Raw genomic sequence first — 26600 nt, 5'->3', positions numbered from 1 at the left:
CTTCTCACACTAAGGATTACCCTCCCAGTATATATACCTGAAGGCAGTTTTTCATGGGAATTTCCTTTTCCCAAAACCACTGGAAACCTTCTTCTGCCCCAGCTGCAACAAAACATGTCTCTCCCCTATCAGCCTCTACAACCACAGCAGGAGCCACAACTCTCCCAATGGTTTAACTCAGGGGTCCCCAAACTACGGCCCCCGGGCCGGATGCGGCCCAATCGGCCTTCCAATCCGGCCCGCGACGACCCCCGCCGCCCGCTGCCGCCGCCCGCTCTCACGGCGCGCGGCGCAGCGACGATCTAAAAAATCGGCAAAAAATCGCCGAAAATCCTTTGTGCGCATGCGTATGGGCCTCTCCCGACCCGGAAGAGGTCATTTCTGGTGCACTTCCGGGTCGGGGGAGGCCCATACGCATGCGCACAAGCGTTTTTTGGCGATTTTTTCCCACCCGTGTGCGTGTGCGCATGCGCACGGGCGCGCACTCCCCCGCCCTCCGGCCCGCTGCGCGCGCACTCCCCTGCCCTCCGGCCCACCGTGCGGTCGGCGCGGCGGCCACCGGCCCGCCGCGCAGAAAGTCTGGGGACCCCTGGTTTAACTTCACCCCCGAAGGTGCACTCCTCCATTGTCCCCCGAGACAGACAGCGGCCAACAACTTCACAGAACGTTTAATCACACAAGACATATCATATTTGGTTACTACCATGAATGTCACTTGAACACATTTGTCAGCAAAATATCCTGATTCATGACAGAACAGGGGGAGACGGTAGAGGAGAAGAAGCGTTTTGGGTCCATGTGTGCCTTGTGTTCAAAAGAACGTGCGAGGGCAGGAGGGTCTTGAGGAGGTTTGCAAGTGTGTTGAGCTCTAGTGGATGCAGCCAGTGTGTGCAACAACTATGTGGATGTGTTCACACTTTGCTTACCATGTAAAACGAGCTCGTCACCAAAAGGCCCATTTACACGCAGGTCTAATTTAAGAAAAGCTCTGCTAGATCAGGCCAAAGGCCCATCTGTTCCACTCGCCTTTTCTCACGGTTGCTATCCAGTCACTTATGGGAAGCCCAGAAGCCAGACCCCTGAGCACAAGAGCATTCTCTCCTCCTGGGGTTTCCAGCAGTTGCCCTGCCTCAAACAGTGTGTGTGTGTGTGTGTGTGTGTGTGTGTGTGTGAGAGAGAGAGAGAGAGAGAGAGAGAGAGAGAGAGAGAGAGAGAGAGAGAGAGAGAGAGACATTGTACTCAGATAAAAACGGAAGAGCACTTAAACTACTGCAAGCATGTGCAGTTAATGCTGGAAGACAGCGCTGAGCAATTACCCTTTTATGACTCGAGACTAATCACATTTGTGATTCTGGCTTTTATCTCAGGTATTCCCCACCCCACCCCACAAATATTGGGAACATATAAATTATAGAGATTGGGGGGGGTACATTAAGCATGCCTAAATTGCTATCATATTAGTACTTAGATTTCTTAATATTGTTAGTGGAATAAAACTACCATTACAAATTTTGCTCAGATGAGAGATCTGTGAAGTTTTATTCTGCTTCCTGGGACTATTCATGGTTCTGATGTTCTTTTGCTCAACTTTTATGAGGCTTTTTTTTAAAAAAAAATTAGCCATGGCTTGCGAGCAAATTAAAAGCTTGTCTTGGTTTGGCATCTCACCTTCTTGACATCAACCGCTTGCTTGTCTGTAGTTCAGTTTGTATGATCATGGGCAATAACTAATAATGATATCTCCTGAATAGACACGGGATTACACAGCAAAACAAACTTTGGTTTTCTTACATCAGTGAGCTGACAGATAATATTAATTCTTGCATCACTTCTCAGTCTTTTGGCTTAGGTCAAGTGTAGTGTGTGTATTAGTTCTTGTACAAAATAGGGAAAAACTAGTTATTTAATGGTACTTACTATTTTACTGCGTTTGTGTTTTTCATATACTTGAATACTTTAGTAGAAAACCAGCATGTAAGTGTGAAAATAGAGAAATATTGATAGCTACTGCTGCCTTCTTTCTATACATTTTTAATCCATGTGTGCTTTTCCCCCCTCCTGAATGCAGGCAATGGACTTGGGATCCGAGTTGTAGGAGGGAAAGAAGTTCCTGGAATCAATGGAGAAATTGGTGCTTACATTGCTAAGATCCTGCCTGGTGGAAGTGCTGAGCAAACCGGAAAACTTGTAGAAGGTAAAGTACTTATCCTGTCCTGTTCAAAGTTATTCAGGAAATGTTTGCAGAGATCACTTATCCTTGAGGCGAAACAGAGGGAGTCCTGGGAAATACAAGACAGGGGACCTAGTCGTTCCTCAACTATGGGATGGAAGGCTCTCCCCAGAGAGGCCTGCCTGGTGTCAAGGGTACTAATTTTTGGCAGCCAGCAAGAGGCATTTGAGTGCTCAGTTTTTTCTCCTGCAGCTTGTTAGTTCACCATTTTGGTGGCGATCATATTGCTGGAGTTGCAGAAGAGGGGTTTCAGTTGTTGGGAACTGGTGTGTGACCAGATTACGCTTTTAATTGGATTTTATTGTATGGGAGAGAAGGGCGGGAGATTTGATGTGAGGTTGTAGAATAATACATAAATATTAAATGGTTAAAACAGCAAGATCACCACAGTGAAGTCCAAAACACAAAGAGCTAAGGAGATAAGTGAATCATGGGAAACCAGTCCCTCCCTAACTGGGTGGGGGTTCCGCTGGGTGGGTCCAGGACATGACTAAAACCTCTTTATGTGATGGGGTTGTCCTTTCTAAGGAAGGCCACCCTAGATCCAATCGTTATTGACAGCTGCATCCAGTTGCTAACATCATTATTATTTGTAAGGGGGAGGGCTTATAGAGAACCCCCCCTTTCATCCGAAGCAGTCCATCTCCCAGCAGTCATGAGAGCGAAGGGTCTGATGGAGGGAGTCAGGGAACGGCGAGGGGGGGCCAGGGCTCTGGCAGCATCCAAGAGCCCCTGCTCTATAGGCAGGAGGAAAGGGAGGCGGACAGAGAGGACAGGAATTGGTCAGACAGAAGACCCGTCCCCCCCCCCGACGCCGGAATTGAGGAGGAGGAGGAAAGGGAGGCGCTTCTCAGTTTGGAGGCTTTTATGTTGGTCCAGAACACGGGGGGGGGGGAGGAGGCAGTGCAGGAATCTGACTCGAGTGGGTAGACATGGAATCAGTAGTTCGTTACACTGTAAATAATGTGCACCAATAAAAATGTCTGAAAGACAAGCATGTGGAAGGTCGTTACTCAAGAGTAGTCACCACATCCCTGACATTATTATTATTATTATTATTATTATTATTATTATTATTATTATTATTATTATTATTAACTTTTCTATACCACCCTATACCCGCAGCTCTCAGCACCCCTATTGATTCTCCTTTATCTCTCCGTGGCCTTTGATATCATTGGTCACACTACTCTATAGGATCGGCTTTGTGAGTTAGGCATGGGAGGCCCTGTGTTGCAGTCATTTCTGCTCTTACCTACAGAGTGATTCCAGAAAGTAGCATTGGGTGACTTCCTTTCAGCCCCTTGGGCGTTGTTCTGTGGGGTGCCATGGGGCACTATTTTGTCCCCAGAGCTGTTCATCATCTATCTATGAAGCCATGCAGATTGGTTACGGGGAGGGAGATTTAGCACACACCTCCATTCCTCTGCAACATCTGAATCACGAGCTGCTGTGCAATTCCTGGACTCGTTAATGGGCAAGATAAGAGTCAACAAGCTGGACCGGAATCCCAAGACAGATGTTTTGTGGGTTCCTGGTTCTGGGTGGGCTGCACTCCCTCTGAAAGAACAGGTATATAGCTTGGGGCTATTCCTTGATCCAGCCTTGTTGCGGGATGTTGAGTTGTTTTGAGTGTCTAGGGCTGTCTTTTACCAGCTTTTGCTGTGACTTCAGCTGCAACCATGCGTGGACAGGGATAGCTTGGCAACAGTGGTCCATGCATTGAAACCTCTAGACTTGATTACTGTAATGAACTTCACAGGGGATTGCCCTTGAATTTGATCTGTAAGCTAAAGCTAACGCAAAATGCTGCTGCACAGTTGCTTTCTGGGGCAAGCTATGGGCAACATGTGACACTTCTGATGAAAGGTGCCAACTTTCTCCCAAACTAGAATCAAGGTTTTATTATTGGTATATAACTGATGTTTAGTTCTTGCTGGATTTTATACCTTTTATGACCTGTATTCTGCTTTATTCTGCTTTATATTCTATTTCTGTAGTGCACATTTTCATGCTGGTATATTGTTTAGTTGTTTTTTCCTATTTTATTAGTAGAGCTGTTCTTTGTTGATTGCAAGCTGCTTTGTAGAGGAAGTTGCTCAAAAAGCTGGGTATGAAAATAAAGGAATAGGTGTCATGGCGAAGGTTGACAGCTGAGAACTTGCTCTGGTTGTAAGCAATGAAAGGGACTATAGGGTGGCCATGGATTACATGCACCATGTGAAAAGTAGACATGTGCTGCCAGGTTTAGAAGGCTTCTCGGGAGACAAGCAGATTTTGTTTTGCCACTTTCTGCTTGTCTCCTTCCATTATTTTTCTGTGTTTGGCTCATCTCCCCTTAGCAGCTAATTGTCCCTGCTAAAAGTGATATTGTAACTATCTATTACCACTGAGCTGTGTGGGGCTTTTGGCCTCTTGGTCTATTAAGGGGGAATTGCACTTTTTTAAAAAAAAAGTTGCCATTGAATCCAATGTGGTAGCAAAATCTGGAGCTTCTAGCTCAGGGTATCTTTAAAGATTTTTTTAAAAAAAATTCTCAGAGGGTCATTGCATACTTTTAGTTCTTCATGGTTCCAAAAAATCTTCTTTTTAACAAAGAGACTGTTTCTTTCAAAGTTCTTAGAGCATTGTATTCTATTAATAGTGTGCTGGTCTTGGTGGAAAATATAATACATTGCAAGCTACTGTGACAGAGTCTAGTCTTAAGAGTGAAATATCTATACTCTTTTCTTCTATATTTTAAGAATTGGTCTGGCAGAGACATCTTGCAGTAGATTAATACAACCTGTTTTATGAGGCATGTGGCTTTAAAAGATCAGAACATCTTGATATTTGCCAGTAGAACTATTTCAAGAGGATAGGTCTCTTGCATCTAAAGCAACAAGGATTTTTGTGGCGCCTTAAAGACAAATGCACTGTGCATAAACTTCACAAGGTGCATGAGGTCATCCAGAATTATAGATAAGAATTTACATGGTGTGTGTATGTGTGTGTTGTATAAACAGTGAAGTCAGAAGGAAATGAAAATATTGCAGAAGGAGGAAAAAAAGTATTCAGAAATCAGTACAGTTCGTTGCTTTATGTTTCACTAGTGTCATTCAGCCCGTTTAATAAACGGGCGCTAGAACATTCGGCCTGTTTCAGCAGTGGCGACACGTGGGGGGCCCGATTGGCCCCTCCCACGGCCGCTGCTTCGTGGGGCGCTCCGCTGAGCCCAACTGGGCAGCGGGCGCCCAGGAGAAGGCCGCAATTCGGCCTCTTTCTGTGGTGGCAGCGCGTGGGGGGGCGGCTGGCCCCTCTCACGGCCACCGCTTCGTCGGGGCACTCTGCTGAGCCCAGCTGGGCAGCGGGCGCCCAGGAGAAGGCTGTGATTCTTCTGAGGACCGCGAGGGAAACGGTAGGCAGAGGGGTGGGGGGAGAGCATGTGCGTGTGTATGCGTCCAGTCTCTGCGTCCAATCCCTGTGTCCGTGGGGCACATGCGCAGTAGCGCGGACACAGGGACACAGGGACTGGACGCAGAGACACACGGACTTTATTATATAGGATTGTTATTTTCAGCAACATTTTGGGAGGCTGTTGCTAATGATGAACAGACAGTAATGGCTTGTTGGTCAGTATAAAATTATAGTTTTTTTTGTACCAGCCAAACATTGTTTTGCCCCATTCTCTGGCTAAAGAAAGGCTTTCGTGCACGTACTTAGGGCTCCTCCACACTTTACTTTGTCCCACAGTTTTCTCTGTTTGCCCTGTGATTTCTAGGCCGCGGGTCTGAGAGCTTTTTTCCTTTATCCTGCCACTTTCCCCAGGAAAACCCAGAGTTTTACTGCTAAATTGAAACAAACATCAATCCACAGGCGTCAGCTGGTCAATCCGATTGATGTTTGTTCCGATTCAGCAGTAGAGCCATGGGTTTTTCCACAGAACGTGGCAGGACAAAAAGTACAACCTGTTGGACCCGTGCCTAGAAATCACGGAACAAACAAAAGTGTGGATGAGCCCTTAGAAGCCTTATATTGCCTATTGCTGCATATCTCAGGACGGAGCCTTCACACTTTTTAACGGGTTTAGAGCCCTGGCTTCTAAACTCCCCTTTAAATCCATATCAACGAAAAGGAAAGAACTCACTCTAAAACTCACCTACAGGTGGTACCAAACACCAAGGAAGCTAGCACTAATATGCTCAGGAACCTCACCAAAATACTGGAGAGGGTGCACCTCCACAGGTACATACTTCCACTTGTGGTGTGAATGCCCAAAAATCCAACTATTCTGGACAACAGCCATGAAAGAAATATGCAAAATAACTAAGCAAGTATTAGAAATCACCCCAGAACTGGCCCTGCTAAACATATTCCAAGACAATAATGCCCACTCACAATCACTGTTTTACAGGAGTGGGGATCATCAGGCCAGGAGAGGAAATGTGGCCCTCTGCCTGGCCCTTGTCATCCCAGCCAAACAAGCCTCTGAAAGAAGAGGGACACAAAGCAAGGCCTCCATGATAGACGTACTGGGTGTGCAGGCTGATAAGGGCATACACACAGGGCCGGCCCTAAGGCAAGGCTGGGTGGCGCAATGCGCCAGGCCACCAGGGGCGCACCGCAATCCCGGTGCACCATGACAGCGCCCTTTCCACTGCCCCTCGCGGAGCCTTTGCCCTCCCGGCAAACTTCCCTCGGGATGCCCCCTGGCGGCTGTCGCGCATGGCACCCCAAGGGCAGGAGCCGCCTTGGCCCCACTCCTCTAGGGCTGTGCCGGCCAGCCCACTGACAGGCGTCCCCCAAAAGCCCCGCTACTCCGAGCAGGCAACCGCCCTGCCCCTTCAAGCTCCAGAGATGCTCCTGGCTGCCGCCGCGATACCCGAAGCTGCCGGCAGGAGCCTGTGAGGCCGGGGCTCAACTCTGCAGCCCCCAAACCGGGGTTCCGGTGGGGGGGCTGGTGGTGCTGCCCCCCGAACTCTAAATTTTGGGAAGGGGGGGCACTGGAGGGATCTTTGAGCCACGGCGCTGGATGTGCTTAAGACGGCCCTGCATACACAGTACTTCAGAGAGCCTGGCCCCAAGCAATTTTAGGGGTTTATTACTAATAATAGCTGGTACAGTCATACCTTGGAAGCCAAATGCCTTGGCACTCAAATGTTTTGGCTCCCAAATGCCGCAAACCCAGTTGTGAGTGTTCTGGTTTGCGAACGTTCTTTTGGAACCCGAACATCTGCCACAGCTTCTGCGGCTTCTGATTGCCTGCAGGAGCTCCCTGCAGCCAATCGGAAGCCACGCCTTCACAAAGAACTCATAACCCACCTACTCTCAGCAACCAGAAACATCATAGCCAGACACTGGAGAGACCTGTCAGGAGTAAGCATGGACCAATGGTACCAAATAGTATGGGAAACAGCCTTACTAGAAAAATTAACCAATAAACTGAAACTGACACAGGGACAAATAGAAGAAGACACCTTCTCCCTGGTATGGCTCCTCTTTATCACATACACAGCCCAATAAGACAATGACAAGAATCCACCAACAGCATACGAATCAAGATGGCTAACCTGATCCAAAACATCCACCAACCCCACTCACACATGAAAGCAAAGTTCACCACAGCCAATCACAAATGAACAACCACACCCTAGGCCAACCCCAACCTCTCTCACCACTAAAGGAACACAAGTGAATAGCCAAGAGAACCTGCACAGGCGACGCTGACACAAAACCCCACACATATATCAAGTAAAATAGAAACCTCGCTACCTGACCCCACCCCACTCACCATTCCCCCCCTCCACCTCTTTCCCTCTTTTCTTCCTAAAGTAACACTAATGTCTCAACAAATGAAACTGATCTGCAGAAAATGTAACTTGAAAAAAGAGACATTGCACATACTTTTGTAAACCAATAAATCTTTAATAAAAAATGAGCCCTTGTTCTACTTGATCACTGGCTGGCGGCCACATGCATCAAAAGATATTACTAGTTGGGAAATCTAGCTGTGTGTGCGGTTTTGTAATGTTACGCCTTGGTAATCTCCCAGCAATTACTGGTTAACAGTCACAAAATGAGCTGGGTAGTTGTTTGGTTTCCCCAGCAAGACTGAAAAATGATGGAGTTTCATATAGCAGGAATAATATTCAGCCGTGTGTTTGGTAGCCCCTGATCTCTGCCACAGCCCCATCAGCCACATAGGGCAGCCTCTATGGGAGGGTCAGCTTGGCAAGCCACAATACGCAACTGGCTGGTTGCATTTGGCTTGGTGGGTCGCATATTCTTCTGATGAGTATCAGGCAAAATTTTAGCCGGTTTATTATTTGCACCATATCCTTTCTATCACCCTCAGTTTTCATTTTGTCTTTTGGCTGGCTTAATTTATGACTGTACTAGAACAGCTCTAATCTCCCAGTGTTTGTCTTAGTGATTTATAGAGCTGCCTTTGCTCACTTTCCCTGCTCTCCTCTGTGTACAACCAGGGAAGAGCCACCCGTCGAAATATCTCTGAAGTGCAGGCATGAATATGACTCCCAGGAGAATCTGGTGGTTATCCAGCCCCAAAGCAGATTGCATTATAGTCACAGGAAAAACATTCTCTCGCTCTAAAATCCCCCCCAGAAGGAGTCTGAAAACTGCTCTTGCATTCAGCTGTAAGTTTTAATTAATTGATACAGCTGTTAAGGGGTACAGTATTAACATTCTAGTATAGTAGTATTTATTCTCATTTTAAGAATAAATACTTAGGCAGAGGGCCTTCTCGGTGGTGGCCCTCCCATCAGATGTCAAAAAGGAAAACAGCTACCAGATTTTTAGAAGACATCTGAAGGCAGCCCTGTTTAGGGAGGCTTTTAATGTTTAACAAATTAGTGTATTTTAATGTTTCTGTTGGAAGCCGCCCAGAGTGGCTGGGGAAACCCGGCCAGATGGGCGGGGTATAAATAATATATTATTATTATTATTATTATTATTATTATTATTATTATTATTATTATTATTATTAGAAAGGCAATATGATGCCTATATTTAGATTTAGAAATCCTGCATTGCAGGGGGTTAGACTAGACAACCCTTGGGGTCCCTTCCAACTCTACAATTCTTTGGTTCTTTGATAACTCTTTCTTCCTCTCTAACAGCTGTCCAGAAAACAGGAGTAGTTGTGTTAAACTGGGCACACTTGGACCTGGCCTATTCTCTCCAGAGTTTCCAAGAGGGGAGAGGAGCAACTTTTCATATCGAGTCTGGGCTCATTTACACTTACCTTTTGCCCTACTCTTTCGAGGCTCAGGTCCACACTTAAAAGCTTGTGTGCAAGCAGGTTTTTGCTTTACAGTGGTACCTCTACTTACGAATGACTCAACTTACGAATGTTTCTACTTACGAATGGAGCTCCGTCCGCCATCTTGGATGCGGTTTAGATAGGATTTTTTTCTACTTAAAATTTTTTAGATAGGCTTGCTTCGACTTACGAATTTTTTCTCCCAATGCATTCCTATGGGATTCGACTTACAATTTTTTTCGATTTACGGATGTGCGTTCAGAACACATTAAATTTGTATGTAGAGGTACCACTGTATTTACTTATTTATTTATTGCTCCAGAGCAATGTCTCCCAGGACATTCTATACAAGATCTCAAAGTAGCTGTCTTATTACAGAAAAATTTCAGAAACAGGCTGGAAAGCATAATTACAAGCAGATTTATTAAGCATAAATCAGGACAAAGAAAACATGCCGTCTCTCCTTCGTCTCCTCAGAGAGAGTCACAAAAATTGTACACAACTGAAGTTCCCAGCAGACTGTGCTGTAACGTAAACAGACATGTGACATGTAACAATCTCACACGTCTGCTCCTTAAGGTGGAATGGAATTTCCCAACATGCTGCACCCGTTTCATGGCAGAGGAAGAGAAGGAGGTGAGGTGGCAGAAGTGGGGCATCTGGGATTTCAGACAGAAGGCAGGGTGATTTTTGTGAATCCCGGATGTCCCACTCAAAGCGGGACTGTTGGGTGGTATGCTTCTGTCCTCTGATGGATTGGAACTTGTGAAAGAGTTATTCTTCATTATTTCTGAAGTCTTTCTCAATCCATTTTATCCATATTTTAAATCTCAAAGGTTATTTAAAGCCACTTTAGTGTATGGATATTAATGGGACTTGAGATCTCCTTGCATTCTTCTTGGGAGCATATGAAAGTTTCCTTTAGAAGATGGAGAGTCATGCCTGTGCTGCTACGATAATTCTTTTCTTTCTAGAAGGCTAGTACTCGACAGATGGAACTAGAAAATGGGAACTTTTCTGTTATAAAAAGCCATTAAAGAATACTATGAAATTAGCAGTTTATGTAAATCAATGTATTAACAAATATGTTAAATTCCAGATTAAAAGTGAATTTTTATTTAATGCCTTCAGCTGTTCCCTATTGTGGATCCTATTGTTATCTCTGCTGCGGTTTTGGTAAGGAAAATTGGTTCCACAGAATTAGATAAAGTATATCTGAAGCCGATGGAGGAAATAAATCAAGGCGTTTGTGGGAAAGCTGCATCATATTTTCTAAGTATAACAACTTACCGGATGATTGAGATGTGTGTTATTATCTAAAACCGACTTCATTTTCAGTTCCAAAATTTCCCTCTTCCCTTAGAATAGAAAAAACCACACATTTGGTATGTTAAAAATGGTTTACCTAACTCTCTCCAAAGGTCAGGTTCATGCAGGGCCAGCTCTAGGGGTAGGCTGGGTGGCGCAGGGCACCAGGGCGCCTGGCCAGCAGGGGGCGGCACAGGGCAGAGCCACGCTGTACCCGCCCACCAGCCGCAGCAAGAAACGGGGCGGAGCGGGGGGCACCGGAGCGATCTCCGCACCACAGCGCCAGGGTGCCCGACAAGCTTGAGACAGCCCTGGGTTCGTGTGCTTTTTGATACAGCATTCAGAAAAAGTTGCACAGGCACTAAAACTTGGCTTAGCTACAGTGATGAATTCTCCCAAGCTGTTGGAATAGAAACTCAAAAGAGGCTTGTTAAAGTCATGTGGTCAGAGCTTGGAGCAACCAGCTCAGACCTTTTTACACACTGAGCTTCTCAGGTAGACAGAGAATGAACAAAAGGCTTGGTTACCTTCCTCTCAAGGTGAGGGGTAGTGACCTAGCTAAGCCTGGCAGGACAGCTTACTCTATGGCATTAACCCCTTCATGCATCAATAACACGTCCATGGAATTAGAGATGATTGTGATCTGTCCCTTGATTTCCAATAGTTACCCCATGTTTGTTGCGGTTCTTCACCCGTTGGCTTGTATTTCTGTGCAGCTCTACAATATTATTGCATATGTGCGTGTTGCTGTTTTATAAGTAACTAGATGTGCAATCTGAGCACGTACGTAAGTATCGCTCAATTTAAAAACACTGAAAGTTTTGATGAACAAATATGTAAGACGTAAATGCTCCATTGGGGGGCACAGGTGAGAATTATGATCTGAACTTGGCTTAAAGTTGAAGATTGCAAAGGGCATTGAATCTCTATTGGGTAATATGTTTGCATATTATGATCTGAAACTAGGGTCAGGAGGACATAGGAAAGACCTGCCCCAAATATGAGCTTGCATATCCAATGCTAAAGTGTTGATTTCTGGTATATAAAAAACCACCCACAAAAAAAGCATTGATAGCCTGGATTTTCACTAAAGGGGATTTGTGGCATATGCATCAGAATCTACAAATCATTTCTAGCACCTCTAGGTAACTTAATGCATACAAACATATGCATAGTGTGAGGTGTGGATAGAGAAGCAGTTTGTGGAAGCAGTTTCCCCCACTTTCTGCAAGGTATAAGGAGCTTGCATTGGACTCCTTCCAAGGGTTGAATTATTCTCCTAACTGCCATTCAGTATTCTGTGACTTACATTGTACTTCTGCAAACCTGAAGATTCACACTAGCATCTCCTTCTCATTTCTTGGGCTCCATTTCTGTCCTTGTGCATCTCAGGGAGCTTTTGTGGTGTATAAAAAGCCCCATGTCCCCATGACACTTCCAGTTGAAAGGAGGAGGGAGCAGGTGGTGAAGAAGATTTTGACCCAAGGACCTGGAAAACCACTGCCAGTCCATAGAGACAATGCTGGGCTGGATGAATGATACTAATACTAGACCGAGTGTTTGGCAGCTTCCTACAGTCCTACTGTTTTATTGCAATGCTAATGCATGCAGATTTAATGAACCAGTTGATTAAAACACACAACAATGACTAGCCCAAGATTTCTTTAATTGGGTAACAGCTCTCCTTCTGGGTCTCGTTTGCTCATGTTCCCAGTGTCAGGGCCCACTGTGGCCTTCTATTAGGAACCTTTGGGGGTATGCGGTCCTAATGGGGGGGTTACCTTTGGATCCTTCCTCCCAGCTATGTAATTTTCCAATTCTTTCAGCCTGATGCAGCACAAAATGTCCATGCGGCAGTGTCTGATCCAAGCAGGCAATTTTTATTACAGGGAACAGATTGTCCATCTTAACAAGTACATTAATTGTTGCAATAATGGGAAATGTTCACCGCGGACACAAATGATGAATTGGGGAGGAAGTTAAGGTGTCTGTAGCAATAATGAGCTCCTGCGTGATTCATGCTCAAGAAGTAGCAAAAAATAACATTAACACGTTGACTATCAAAAAGCTCCAGAGCTAAAGAAAACCTGGGGCAAAGAAACACACATGAGGCACACGCCTAACAAAGTTAAACCCTTTTAAGTCCATTGATTCCAGTGGGACACCATGTGTTTCACAGGTCCACGCCCTGACTTGCTATCTTAAATTCCTAATGACACCATTTCAGATGGTAGCTGCTATGTACTGAGCTGAATCATAGAACAATAGGATCCAGAATCAGCAGTCTGATTGGTCCGCAGGAGCCACCCAATCCAACTCCAGGTGGAAGTGAATCTGCAACCTGATTGGCCTGCAGGAGCAGCCAATCAGGCGGCTGGTAGAAGTCAATCCGCAACCTGATTGGCCTGCAGGAGCAGCCAATCAGGCTGCTGGCAGAAGTCAATCCACAAACTGATTGGCCCACAGGTGTAGCCCTGCCCCTGAAGTAGCCAATCACGCAAAGCCCATTGTTTAAATAATATATATAAGCAGATGGTTTTGGGGAAAGGGCATTCTTCTTCTCTTCTTCTCCTTGATGACTACGAGCTGAATAAAGAGCATGAAATTCACTCTCGACTCCAAGTACCGTATATTTCAGTAGCGATGAGAGACGTGGAGAGGGGCCATTCTATCTGGCTAAAATTGCTCTTCTGGATTTCTCCTGCATACCCCTAGTATATCAACTCAGTTGATATAAGCAGTATATAAACATGGCAGTGATTGTCTCCAGCCTTCAGAAATATTATAAATTTGAGTAAGACTTTTACGAGAATTTATTTTAGGAAAGCACAGACTAAGTTATAAAAGACACCTCTGTACAGTATCTCCACGTACTTTACTAATTCCTCACATAGCCTATGTTTTTTGTTTTTTTTTGTAAGTTCATTGCTGTGTGAGTGGTGTTAAATATTTGACTTCATTTATTACCCTAAAAACTTGGTATGTTGGAGACATGGGAATATCAGGCAAACATTTTCATGAGTTCCCTTTTAAATTTATTTTGTACACAATTTTGCTTTCCCTGTGTCTTCCTCAAACAATATTCTGCTTTTTCCATTTATTTTCTTATTCAGAATTTATCACATAATTTTATTTTTTGTTCTCTCATTTATCACGTGCACAGGTCTCAAAATAAACATGGGATCAATTAAGTGATTCTGTTTTGTCCATGTAAGTGGAACCAGATCAAGGAAATGTCACTTTTGTGCTGTGTAAATGCAGTGGAGTGTTGTTTTGCATGTTGACTTTGATTAGCTAGTTAAGGAGCAGTTTGCCAGGGAAGTTCTCCTGCACAAGCCCCATGAGATAAACTGGAACTGTGGCATTATTATTCCTGTATAAGTTGGCCTGTAAGGGACAGTTTACATTTGTAAGCCTCAGGGCTTCTATGCTTTGACTCGTGCTGGTAAATAACAGTTCAAGCAGGGATAGTTCTGCATTAAAACCATAGTTTCTGATGTGTTTCTAAAGCCAAGCAAATTGTCTTATTTAGTTATAAAAAAAATAGTCTTGGTGAGGTTTGGTACTGAAAATGCCTTCCAAAACGAAATGGCCTGATACTGCCAACTCTGTAATACACAAATTGGGCAGAGGTGGCCAATCGTTTTGGTAAGTCCAAAGCATAAGATAAGGCAGCCCAATTCCTTAGTGCAGTTTTTCAAAGAATAATGATATAAATGTGTACAGTGGTACCTCGGTTTATGAACACAATTGGTTCCGGAAGTCTGTTCATAAACTGAAGCGTTCATAAACTGAATCGAACTTTCCCATTGAAAGTAATGGAAAGTGGATTAATCCGTTCCAGATGGGTCCGCGGAGTACTCAACCTGAAGCGTACTTAAACCGAAGCATGGGTGTAATTGGTTCCGGAAGTCTGTTCATAAACTGAAGCGAACTTTCCCATTGAAAGTAATGGAAAGTGAATTAATCCGTTCCAGATCGGTCCGTGGTGTTTGTAAACCGAAAATTCGTAAACCATAAACCGAGGTTCCACTGTATAGCACTTTCAAGTATTCAAAGCACTTCACATCATGCCCTCCAACATTTCCCTGATGAAAATAGGGACGTCCCATTCCATAATAATAATTTTACTGTTTAAGCCCCGCACATCTTCCTGGGTTGCCGCAGCCACTATGGGCAGCTTCCAACATATATAAAAACATAATTAAAAAACTATAATTTTGCCTTCAGACAGCTTGGGAGTCAGATAACTCCATACACCCCAACATTTCTCCAATGAAAATAGGGACATCCTAAGGGAAAGCGGGACATTCCGGGATCAAATCAGAAACCAGGACAGCTTCTCTAAATCATGGATGTCCTGATACAGGGGCACTTGGAGGGTCTGTCGCATTTATTATCTAGCTGTAATCCTTAAAAAATACTGGGGAGAAGGCTAAGCTGATTGTTCTTTTTATCCATGACATTCTAATTTTCTACATTCAATGAGTTCTTCCCAAGGAGGGCATGTCAAGAATGATTGCAGCTTAAAGAATGCCAGCTTCCATCTCCCAGTTTCCTCTCGCCTCCTCCCTTTCCCGTTCAGTTTGGTTTGTTCAAGTACAAATGCTCCACGGTTTTACCGTTGGATCGTTCTATGTTAACCTACACAGGTAATTTGACATGTTGGTCTTGGGTTTTGCTTTTTCTTCTTTTATCAGTGTACAGTGGAAAGGCTCTGACGTTTTGTTAAGTTTCAAAGGCCCATTGAAACTGACTTACACTGAACTGCTATTTGGGCCTTTCGCTTTATATATGTTCAAGATACTGGCTCTAATCCAGACCGTGGCATAACTGTGTTTCACCCTGTTCTGCCCTGCCACCCTAGGGATGCAGGTCCTGGAATGGAATGGCATTCCCTTGACGGCCAAAACATACGAAGAAGTCCAGAGTATCATCAGTCAGCTGAGTGGGGAAGCAGAAATATGTGTAAGACTGTGAGTTTTTCCTCATCTTTCTGTTTCCATTATTTTTGGCTTTTCATGGCTTCTTTATCCACAATGGTTAAGGTGGAACCTGTGAAACACTTTGTGCACCATTTTTATCTAAAAAGGAAGGAAGCTTGGTGCACCGAGGAGAATTTCTTTGTTCCTTACTATAAACCAGGGGTCAGCAAACTTTTTCAGCCGGGGGCCGGTCCACTGTCCCTCAGACCTTGTGGGGGGGGCGGACTATATTTTGAAAAAAAATATGAACAAATTCCTATGCCCCACAAATAACCCAGAGATGCATTTTAAATAAAAGCACACATTCTACTCATGGAAAAACACCAGGCAGGCCCCACAAATAACCCAGAGATGCATTTTAAATAAAAGCACACATTCTACTCATGGAAAAACATGCTGATTCCCGGTCCGTCCGTGGGCCGGATTTAGAAGGCGATTGGGCCGCATCCGGCCCCCGGGCCTTAGTTTGGGGACCCTGCTATAAACTGAATAGTAAATATAGACTTTCAGGTACCATCCACAGCCTATTGAAATTTATGGCCAAGTTCCCATGGATGTTAATCCCATGGATGTTAATCCCCTCGATGTCTTCTGGGGGGCTGTGTGTTGAATTTCTCTCTGTGATTGGAAAAGGTCAATCAAAATGAGTTTGGGAGAGTGATTAAACGTAAGGGTAAAAACAAATAATCCTTTGCTGAGAGCGCAGTTGGAGCTTGTGCTGCATTAGAACAAGGGGGTTCTGTATTCAAATTTCAGTACCGTCATAGTAAGTTGCTATGATTCAGGCCTAATGAGTTGCAAGAAAGGAGGAATAACACAGGACCGCAGTGGAGATGAAACATAGCTGGTTTCAAAGCTCATTGTGAGTGAAAGTGTTGTGACGATGTTAGGTAAAGAAATGATACATCTAGCTCATCTGAACATCGTGGAAAGTGGTTGTATTTCGATGTAAACCTGCATTTATTCCATTTAAAAATCCACCACAGAACTGCCATTTTTCTCAGCTCTTCGACTTTAATAGCGTCACAAACACGTATCAGCCAAAAAGGGGGTCATGCTTGGGAGCTGCTTTCTGCCATAATCCATGTCTCCTTTATCTACTCTAATACCTCAATGAGGGTGGGCCAAGGGTTCCTTTTGTCTCAGGCTTCTTATGGCTTCCTTTAGGGATCTCAACATGATGTCAGATGCCGAAAATCCACAACATCTGGATTTGCTTGAGCCAGGAAAGACTGGTAGGTAAAAACAATTTGCTTTTCAGTGACACAGGCCACAAATTGTGACTCCAGTACATTTAGAACACACGGTCTAGTACCTTTGAATATGCAACAAAAAATGGAAGCAAATGTCCCATTTCTTCTCAGTGGATGACAACTTTGGTCAAATATGCAGAGAATGGACTATTTGTTTGCTGGTGCTGATACGAAGGTGGGACAACCAGCACTGACTTTTAAAAGTCAGTGATATGACAAATTGCTCTTTGGATAATTGAAATTGGCTGTGTTGATATTTTTCCATTTCATTTTATTAAACATTTGATACATGGGCAAACAAATGGTTTTAGAGCAGACATCAGAACTGATGGTCTTCAATTCAAGTATTTGAGCTTAATATAGAGAATTGGGGGGCGGAGGAGTAAGGGTAAGGTTACCAGATTTTTTTCAATGAATCCGGGGATACTTATCCCATCATCTCTGACCACTGGTCCTGTTAGCTAGGGATGATGGGGGTTGTAGTCCCAAACCAGCTGGAGGGCCGAGTTTGGGGGTGCCTGGTTCATGGTTTTGTTGCTGTTCATCTTTGTTGGCTGTTTTCTTCCCCTTGGTGCTCTAATAATGGGGGAAGTTACTAGTATGAATTGCCATTCTTCCATCCCAAGCTGGGAGAATTGCAGAAATGAATACAAAAACATTTGCTTGCAGTGGATAAAACAAAGTCGCCCGGGGTGGACCCAAAGCAACTGGCTGCAGAGCTGCAAAAGGTTTCCTTACAACAGGCTCCCTTGATGGCCTCCTCAGCAATGGAGAAGAGCTCCCATGCTCATTCTGGGACTACGTCCGCCAACTCGAGTTCTGTTCCTAGCCCTGGTCAGCCTGGTTCTCCTTCAGTCAGCAAGAAACGGCACAGTAGCAAGGTATGAATTCATTTGTTTGGGCTTTTTTGTGTATGGATGCAGAGGTGAATATATGCATATTCCTATAGAGACCATTAGAAGCTTTAAAAAGAGCTTCCTGTGTTCCCATGTTAGCAGCAGGGGTACTAGGGCTGCTTCACTCTGGCTGCATTCTGAGCTACTCAGGAGAACTGGCAGTCTGGAATGGCAAGGGAGGCATTTCAACATGTTCACTTAGGACCCATGTGATGCTTTGACTGAGCTAGCATCTCTTCTCACTGATAATGAGTCATCACTAATAGGGCCTGTTTGGGGTTTCCGTGTGATTTTGATTTTGAGTCTCACAACATGGCTGTCACTTAGACCCGCCAAATTTATTCAGAGTTCACGATGGCGTTGAAGTACTCAAAAACTTTCTGAGGGTTGTGTTTTCTATTGATTGTACTTCAAGTACAAGTGGACCATAAAGAAGGCTGATCGCCAAAGAATTGATGCTTTTGAATTTTGGTGCTGGAGGAGACTCTTGAGAGTCCCATGGACTGCAAGAAGATCAAACCTATCCATTCTGAAGGAAATCAGCCCCGAGTGCTCACTGGAAGGACAAATCCTGAAGCTGAGGCTACAATACTTTGGCCACCTCATGAGAAGAGAAGACTCCCTGGAAAAGACCCTGATGTTGGGAAAGATGGAGGGCACAAGGAGAAGGGGATGACAGAGAACGAGATGGTTGGATAGTGTTCTCGAAGCTACGAACATGAGTTTGACCAAACTGCAGGAGGCAGTGGAAGACAGGAGTGCCTGGCGTGCTATGGTCCATGGGGTCACAAAGAGTCGGACACGTCTAAACGACTAAACAACAACAGATGAAGAGGGCCTTCAGTGGAATTCAAAGGACTATATGTGCAGCATTTGATGTATGCCTGTGTCTGCTGCAGAAAACTCTTGGGTGTGGTTTAGAGTTCCTCTTGCTTTAAAATTCTGTTCTCTTACCATAGTTATACAACCTAGCAGTTCAAAGCACACCAGTGCAAGTAGATAAATAGTTGCATGATGAGGTCCCAAACAACCCTCAAATAAAACACAATTCACACAGAATTCTTGTTTAAGGTTTTTGGCATAATTTTTTGGCCACAACTTTATTGATTACAGAATGTGAGTGGTTGCTTAGGCATTGGTTTGTGACTATCTGTTCCCACCTAGAGGTAGGAACAGAACTGACACCTGCAAGGCTGCGAAAGTCAATAAGGGGAAACGTTTTGGGGAGAGAATAGAGCTGGGTGCCAGGGCCTCACCTCTCCCCAAATGCTCCCAGGGGCTCTTACGTGGCCCTAGCCCCTTGACAGGGGTTCGGACAAGAGCATGGCGAGCCCCTGGATTCCTTTAATGGACTACCCTTGCAGCAGCAGCATTGGAGGGGCAGGCACAGCCAGCCATACCCCCTCCACCAACCAGATTTAACCAATGCATAATCGCAACCTTACAAGTTGTGACAATTTTGCTACGCAGTAGGCCAGGCATCCCCAAACTGCGGCCCTGCAGATGTTTTGGCCTAGAACTCCCATGATCCCTAGCTAACAGGACCAGTGGTCAGGGATCATAGAATCATAGAGTTGGAAGAGACCACAAGGGCCATCCAGTCCAACCCCCTGCCAAGCAGGAAACACCATCAAAGCATTCTTGACATATGCCTGTCAAGCCTCTGCTTAAAGACCTCCAAAGAAGGAGACTCCACCACACTCCTTGGTAGCAAATTCCACTGCTGAACAGCTCTTACTGTCAGGAAGTTCTTCCTAATGTTTAGGTGGAATCTTCTTTCTTGAAGTTTGAATCCATTGCTCCGTGTCCGCTTCTCTGGAGCAGCAGAATGATGCTCTGGAGCAGCAGAATGAGCAGCAGGATGATGGGAATTGTAGTCCAAAATATCTGGAGGACCAAAGTTTGGGGATGCCTGCAGTAGGCAAAAAACCAAATGGCACTAACCAATCAGCCAAATGGAAAAATTCATACCAGGCCCCTGCCCCAAAGCAGACGACCCCATGACAGGCATAGCAAGGTCATAGCCCTAAATATAGGGAGGGAGGGTGGGTGATCCTATGTGTGCAGCAAAAAGAGGCAGCTCAACACTGCACACAGGGAATAAATAGCCCCTTGGTCGTCAATCATAAATTGCAACATCAAATTCTCCCCAACGACCAAGAGGTGCCCAATAAGATTTGTGGCCATCCAAACTAACCTGCCCAGCAACAGAGGGATGTCTTTTTTGCCTCCACCTCAACACATGCTCTCCATGAAGGAGAACACGCTTTACCACTGCGGCGAGAAAGTAAATGATGTTCCCATGCGCTTTGGCAATCGTCATGCTCTTCCTTGTGCCAGAAGTGGTTTAGTCACGCTGGCCACGTGACCCGGAAAGCTGTCTGTGGACAAACACTGGCTCCCTTGGCCTGAAGCAAGATGAGCGCTGCACCCCATAGTCACCTTTGACTGAACTTCACCATCCAGCTTAAGTTCCCTTTACCTTAGTTCTACAACAGGCATCCCCAAACTCGGCCCTCCAGATGTTTTGGGACTACAGTTCCCATCATCCCTGACCACTTGTCCTGTTAGCTAAGGATGATGGGAGTTGTAGTCCCAAAACATCTGGAGGGCCAAGTTTGGGGGTGCCTGTTCTACAACAACAACAACAACAACAACAACAACAACAACAACAACAACAACAACAACAACAACAACAACAACAACAACAAAGCAGTGCTTAGCAGAGAAGCTTGCCATCGTGGTAATGACAGCCACCTCTGGCAAGTCCTGTAAGATTACTTTGACAACGCTTCAATGTCTAAAGAACTGAACAAAAGAAAGCAAATTACACAGCACAATACTGCTGGGTGCAAAATACTGACCACACCCCGTGCTAGCCTGCTTATTCTTTGGTCATTTGATGGATAATCATGTTGTCTAATTTTAAATGTCCTTTGAGAGTAATTAGTTGCTCTTTTCCACTTGCAAAAGAACTTGAGTTTTGCTTATCTAAAGGAAAAACATTTGATGATATTTACCAGCAGAAATTAGGCAAGAGTAACAATATTGGTGACAAATATTGGAACGCTTGATTGCTCAGGTCAAAGTTCTTGGCATGCAAAACTTGGGTTTCCATGGTATAACTAAAAACCTGTGACTTCTTCTTTTCTGAAGTTTGTAGAACATCTAGCCCTTTTTGATCCTATCATGAATGATCATTGGTGTAGAGCTAAAGATCAAGAAAAAAAATGGTTCACTACCTAGGAAAGGATATCCAAAATTAGCTGATACAGCTTCTAGTGGGTGCTATAATTTGATTGATATTTATTACGGCCATTGTCCCATCACACAACAATTCCCATACCAACATATATGTACTTAAACCTCCAAATTTAAAACAGCCGAAAACTTACAAAAAACAAACAAAAAAACCCCCAACAACATACAATACAATAAATTTGCAACATAAACATCGCCCTCTGCTCATAAATCAATAAAAGACATCAATGATGATTTCACCTAATTACATCCTAAAACATAAATCATGGTTTAAAAGGGTTATCCGAGCCGCACAGGAGTCCGTTTTTCCTCTTTAGGGATAGGATGCTGATCAAGAATCTGGCAACCGTGAGTGATCTTAAGGGGTCTTCATCATTTAGTAGATATCTCAGTTTGGCTTCATTTGAATCATCAGCGATTTCCTTTAGATATGGAGCAAGAAACTTGCTCCTGGCCGATGAGTGAAGAGCACAATCAAGGATTATGTGATGCAACGATTCCTGTGCCCCACAATTACAATCACATAAGAGCGATATCTGTCCATTGGAAAATCTATTTCTCAGCATGTTCGATGGGAAGGTGTTGAATCTTGCCTTTATAAAGGCATATCTATGAGCTGAAGAAGTTAAGGAATTCAAGTAATTTGGGAGCTTTAAAGGGGGTAATAAACCAAGGTTTAGAGGTGAGCAGGTACCATTGCCCAACACCATTTTCTGCTGCAACTCCATCTCCTCTAGTTTACAGGTTACTATTCTTTTAGCTGGAGTAGGTGCTATAAAGAAGAAACTTTTAGCTCAGGCAAACTTAGCCAAATACTACTCGGTTATTCTGAATTGCACACCTAGTGTTAGTCTTGTTGAACAAATGACAATGTTTGCATGTTATGTTGATGAAATCAAATGATCTGCTAATGAGATGTCTGAGCCAGAGGAGACCACAGGTGCCTTTATGACAGAAACTCTTCTTGGACAGTTTGAGCAAAGGGGATTGCCAACTGAGAATCTGTTTGGAATGGGTAAAGTTATGTTAACATAAAAGGCCTGTACATAAACCCTCCTACCTTTTTATGCCCTGCTGTGAAAACTCTTTAAACTTTGTAGTCAATGATGCCGCTAAGTGTTGTCTGGAAACAACTCATTGCTACAGTTTGGTTCAAAGAATCATACACTCATTTCTTTGCATTGAATCTGAAGGACTGTTCAAAAGTGTTTTGTGATATTACATGAGGAGGAAAGTAAAAAAAAATCCTGTTTAGCCTCCTCAAGCTCTTCAGTGTATGCAAAGGAAATTCTTGCCTGGTTATTTTAGATATGAGATTAAGCAGTATTAACATTTAGGGTTTGTTTTGATCTTGACATGTGTCATTTTAGTGATGTCATTTGCCCACCACAGAAGTCAAATTCTCATGTAAAGTGTCACATTCAAAACTTGTGTGGTCAATTTCATTTCAGTTATAATTTTTGTACCACCGATGTCATAGTCTTAATCATGTAGGTGTAAGAATGGTAGGAATAATGATTGTAATGCTAGACATATTCATAGCAAGAGAAACTATTTAAAAATGAAATGATTTACAACTGTGTTTCTGTGCTTTTTTTTCTTTGAATATGGCAGCCCACGGAAGGTACAAAGTCTGGCTCCCATCCAATTACTGGGGAAATTCAGGTAACAATCTAATATTAGCATTTAATTTTCTATAAACGGATAATAGAACAGAATTATCATTGTTTGATTCTTAGACTGCCAACATTGCACAAATTGTAAATCAATGCTAAAAATAGATTTTTTAAAAATCAGTTGTGTGAAATGCAAATGCTGATGACTAATATTAATCCAGTTGCTGCTTCCTGAGGAAGGGAAGAGCTATGAATTCAATTTACATTTGAGGAATTGCACAGTGCACATTTATGCAAATTCCTATATGGATGTTCCAGACAGGAATTCCATTATTCCTGTGCCATGATACAAAACTAAAAGTATATTGTTGTATACAGTGCTTTTTTCTGGGGGTACGCAGAAACATTTTGTGAATCTTTGTACTTTTGTCCATTTACTGTATTTATTTTTCCCGATTTGTACTATAAAATGGTGGTTTTCTTGAGTGAAAATGAGAGCACCCCTAAACATTTTTTAAAGAAAAAACCACTGGTTGTATACAATGGCATTGCTCCGCTGACAGTAAGACTTCTACCCACAAAAGGGGGAGGGAATCGATGTTCAGGGATATCCCCTCTTCCAGCTCTGTGCAGCTCTGCTGTGGGGAAAGGGCAAATCACCCCAAAATTCCTTCCTTCCTGATTCCTTTACATCACCTGCAACACTCTTTTTTTAATTTTTAAAGCTTTATTTTATTTCAAGTTAAAATCTACAAACCATAACATAACGTAACACAACATAAACGTAACATAATATAACATAAACATAAACATAACATAATCAAGTCTAACTGAACATAAGCAAATATAATCCAATATAACCAAACATAATTTCCAAGATTTTCAAAAAAATTCAAAAAGAAAAGAAAAATAGGCAAAAAAGAACTAGAGACGAAATTAGAGAAAATTAAGAGCAATATAAAAAAAAAGGAAAAAAGAAAATTAGAAATTAAAAAATAACTTCCGAACATTTACATTCGGTTCTCTCTCATGTACAATTTTACTAGGCTTTTCCTAATCATTTAAATTCTATACCATATACAAACTTCTTTATACTTTCCATTCCAACACTCTTGTATATAACCCATAGTCGGGTTATGGAAAAAGAATAGGTATCTGCTGGTTTTGATCCAGAGTTCTGTGAGCAGAATTCCGCTCATGGGACTTTCCTGCCGGAAGAACATGGAGGAGGCGATTTTTGTCATTTCTTCCTTATTCCTGCAGCTCCCAGTGCTTTCAGCTAAGTTGCTCCAGGACAACATGGGAGGTGGTGGGAAAGTACAGGGGAATCGAAGGGTGCCCACTGGATCTCAGCCCCTTCCACAATCAGAAGGAGCCTTCCTTCACAGAAGAGACGCTCTGGAAACAACTCCTGTTCTTCTTGTTTCCAGTCATATAGTTGCATTCTTCTTCTTTTGTTCAAATCAATAGTTATTTTGCTATAAGCATTTGCAATGGGACCAGGTCAATTGTTTTTAGGGGGGGGGGGGAAGAATCCAAATAACTGCACAACTACTTCCTGCTATAGACCACCCCCACCCCCATGCCAGACTACAAACCACCTTGAGCACAGAGGGGATGTCCCAAAGCAGTTTGTGATATGGCAGGGGGATTTTGCTGGTCAAAAGAAGCAAAGTCAGAAATCCCACAAGACATGCACATTGCATTTCTGTATTTTATTGCCCTATAAATCACTATGGACCTGCGTTTAGCTGTGCAAAGAGGTATATAAATATAATTAACTGATTCAGGAGTGCTTTAAAAAAAACACTTCAATTTGTATATACTGCAGTATCTTAAGCGCCAATAAATCTCTGCCCCACTGTCAGCTTCTTGAAAGCAGAATAAATATAGGAAGAGAAGATTAGGAGTTCTAGAGAGGCAAAGAGCTGCATGGTAAACTCTCAGTACAGAAAAACAAACAAACAAACAATATAGATTAACATGGCATAGTGCCCTTAATTGCTTACATTTAACAGAAAATTCTTAGATTTTAGGAGGATATTTTTTTAAAAAAATGTTGCACATAGAAACACATTACTGTCTACTTTAGAAACTTTTCAGGGAAATATGCTTCTATTCTCTTTCTCTTTAGAGGAAGATTAAATCGTCTGCTTGAAACAAGCCTCTTATGAGATTCATTTAGAAAATTACTGAATTTTAGTGTTGGAGAACATTAAAAAGTAAAACTGTAGTAATAACTATTACTTTGAAATGACATTATTTGGGAAATGATTAATTGCAACCAATGTTATGCTTAGCTTCAAATCAACTATGACAAGCACCTTGGCAATTTGATAATTCACATTCTTCAAGCAAGAAACCTTGTTCCCCGTGACAACAACGGCTATTCGGATCCGTTTGTCAAAGTTTATCTTCTACCAGGAAGAGGGTAAGCGGAGGGGTGATTTCAACTACCGGTACTAACAGCTGTTAACACAACAGGTTTCCCATTGTTGACCTTCAAGAGATCCATTTCTTATCAACTAATCTGGACACTCATTTCATGTATTTTAGGAAAGCTTATTCACCCACAGTATATAAATCTTGTCAAATAATTAAATGAACACTACCTGGAGTTGCAAGAGATTGAACCTGGGCCTTTTACGTGTAAGCATGGCTCTGCCACTGAGCTACAGCCGTTCATTTTATCCTAGAGAAGCCCATGGGAACATGGCTGGAAAACTGGAAAAAAACATTTAAATATAGTCAGGACTGTGAAGGAAAAGACATAACAAACATTTCAGAAATTTTATGTTAGATGTATCTTCCGTATTTAGTTGTCATATACCCTAGCTGAAGAAATGTTCAAATGTGTTACCAGATGATTTGAATAAACTCACCAGCCCCATTCAAACATAAAGTTAAACTGTGATTTAGCGTATGAGGATGAGCAAGAATAAACCTTGGGCTTAAGCAGTACCCTCCCTTCCTTCTGAGGGAAGGAAGTTTAGATCTTCTGTCTGTGGTTTTCAAAAAACCACAGCTTCCCATTACGTCTGAATGTGGTGGATTGTGGCTTGTCCAAGCCATAGTTAGTTAATCCAAACTAGGATCAAACCATGATTTAAAATTATGCTTTGTAAACTCTTCATGGTTTGAAAAACCTACAGTTCTCCATATTTAGACATGACTGGAATCTACCATTTGTACCAGGAATTAAAGCTTTAAACTTCCTCCACTCTTGAGTAAAGAGAAGAAAGAGGAAAGGGACAGTGAGAGCCCAAGGATTGTACCTGCTTGTCCATTTAATGTTACAATGATGCTTTAGCCTTATGTCTGAACCATCTAGTCTGATAATAACTATCTCTGATTACTTTTCCATGTTAAACTGCCTAGAGTGGTTAATGTTTCTATTTCTCATAATATATACACCCATCATTTCTTGTTTGCATACAATGCTCTAATTATCTTCTCTTCCCTGGTTCTCTCTTCTTCTGCTTCCTGTTTGTTCCCTTCATTCTTCAACACATCGTTGCCCTGGGGCCTTGCAGCCAAGTCATGGTGGTCCAGAATGCAAGGTAGAGTACATTATTGTTCACTGATTCTCTGATTATTCTAAGCATGAAATACCTAATATCCTGGGCATGTAACTATAGTTTCCTAGAATTTCAGGGGCCTATGAAGTGGCTGACATTTGCTGCTCGTGTCTAGTGCAGGTTAAATCTCTATAACACACAATTGTTATAGAATTGTTCCAGTAACTTCATGGTTCGGTGGGTGGGGAGTGGAACCAGTAGTTTAATTGTTG

General features: G+C 43.2%; 1 protein-coding gene across 1 annotated transcript in view; it reads left to right on the top strand.

Moving 5' to 3' along the window:
• Positions 1-26600, top strand: part of PCLO (piccolo presynaptic cytomatrix protein) — a 213992-nt gene that overhangs the window by 146563 nt on the left and 40829 nt on the right. Inside the window, exons 10-16 of the mRNA XM_060275141.2 lie at positions 2069-2194; positions 15667-15775; positions 16952-17019; positions 17707-17918; positions 22809-22859; positions 25111-25241; positions 26344-26370. Coding sequence (XP_060131124.2) covers positions 2069-2194; positions 15667-15775; positions 16952-17019; positions 17707-17918; positions 22809-22859; positions 25111-25241; positions 26344-26370 — 724 coding nt within the window. The remainder of the gene's footprint in view (positions 1-2068; positions 2195-15666; positions 15776-16951; positions 17020-17706; positions 17919-22808; positions 22860-25110; positions 25242-26343; positions 26371-26600) is intronic.

The sequence above is a fragment of the Zootoca vivipara genome, chromosome 5 (genome assembly GCF_965207765.1).
Source record: "Zootoca vivipara chromosome 5, rZooViv2.hap1.1, whole genome shotgun sequence".
In the NCBI taxonomy this organism is placed as follows: Eukaryota; Metazoa; Chordata; class Lepidosauria; order Squamata; family Lacertidae; genus Zootoca; species Zootoca vivipara.
This window is presented reverse-complemented; position numbering and strand designations above follow the sequence as displayed.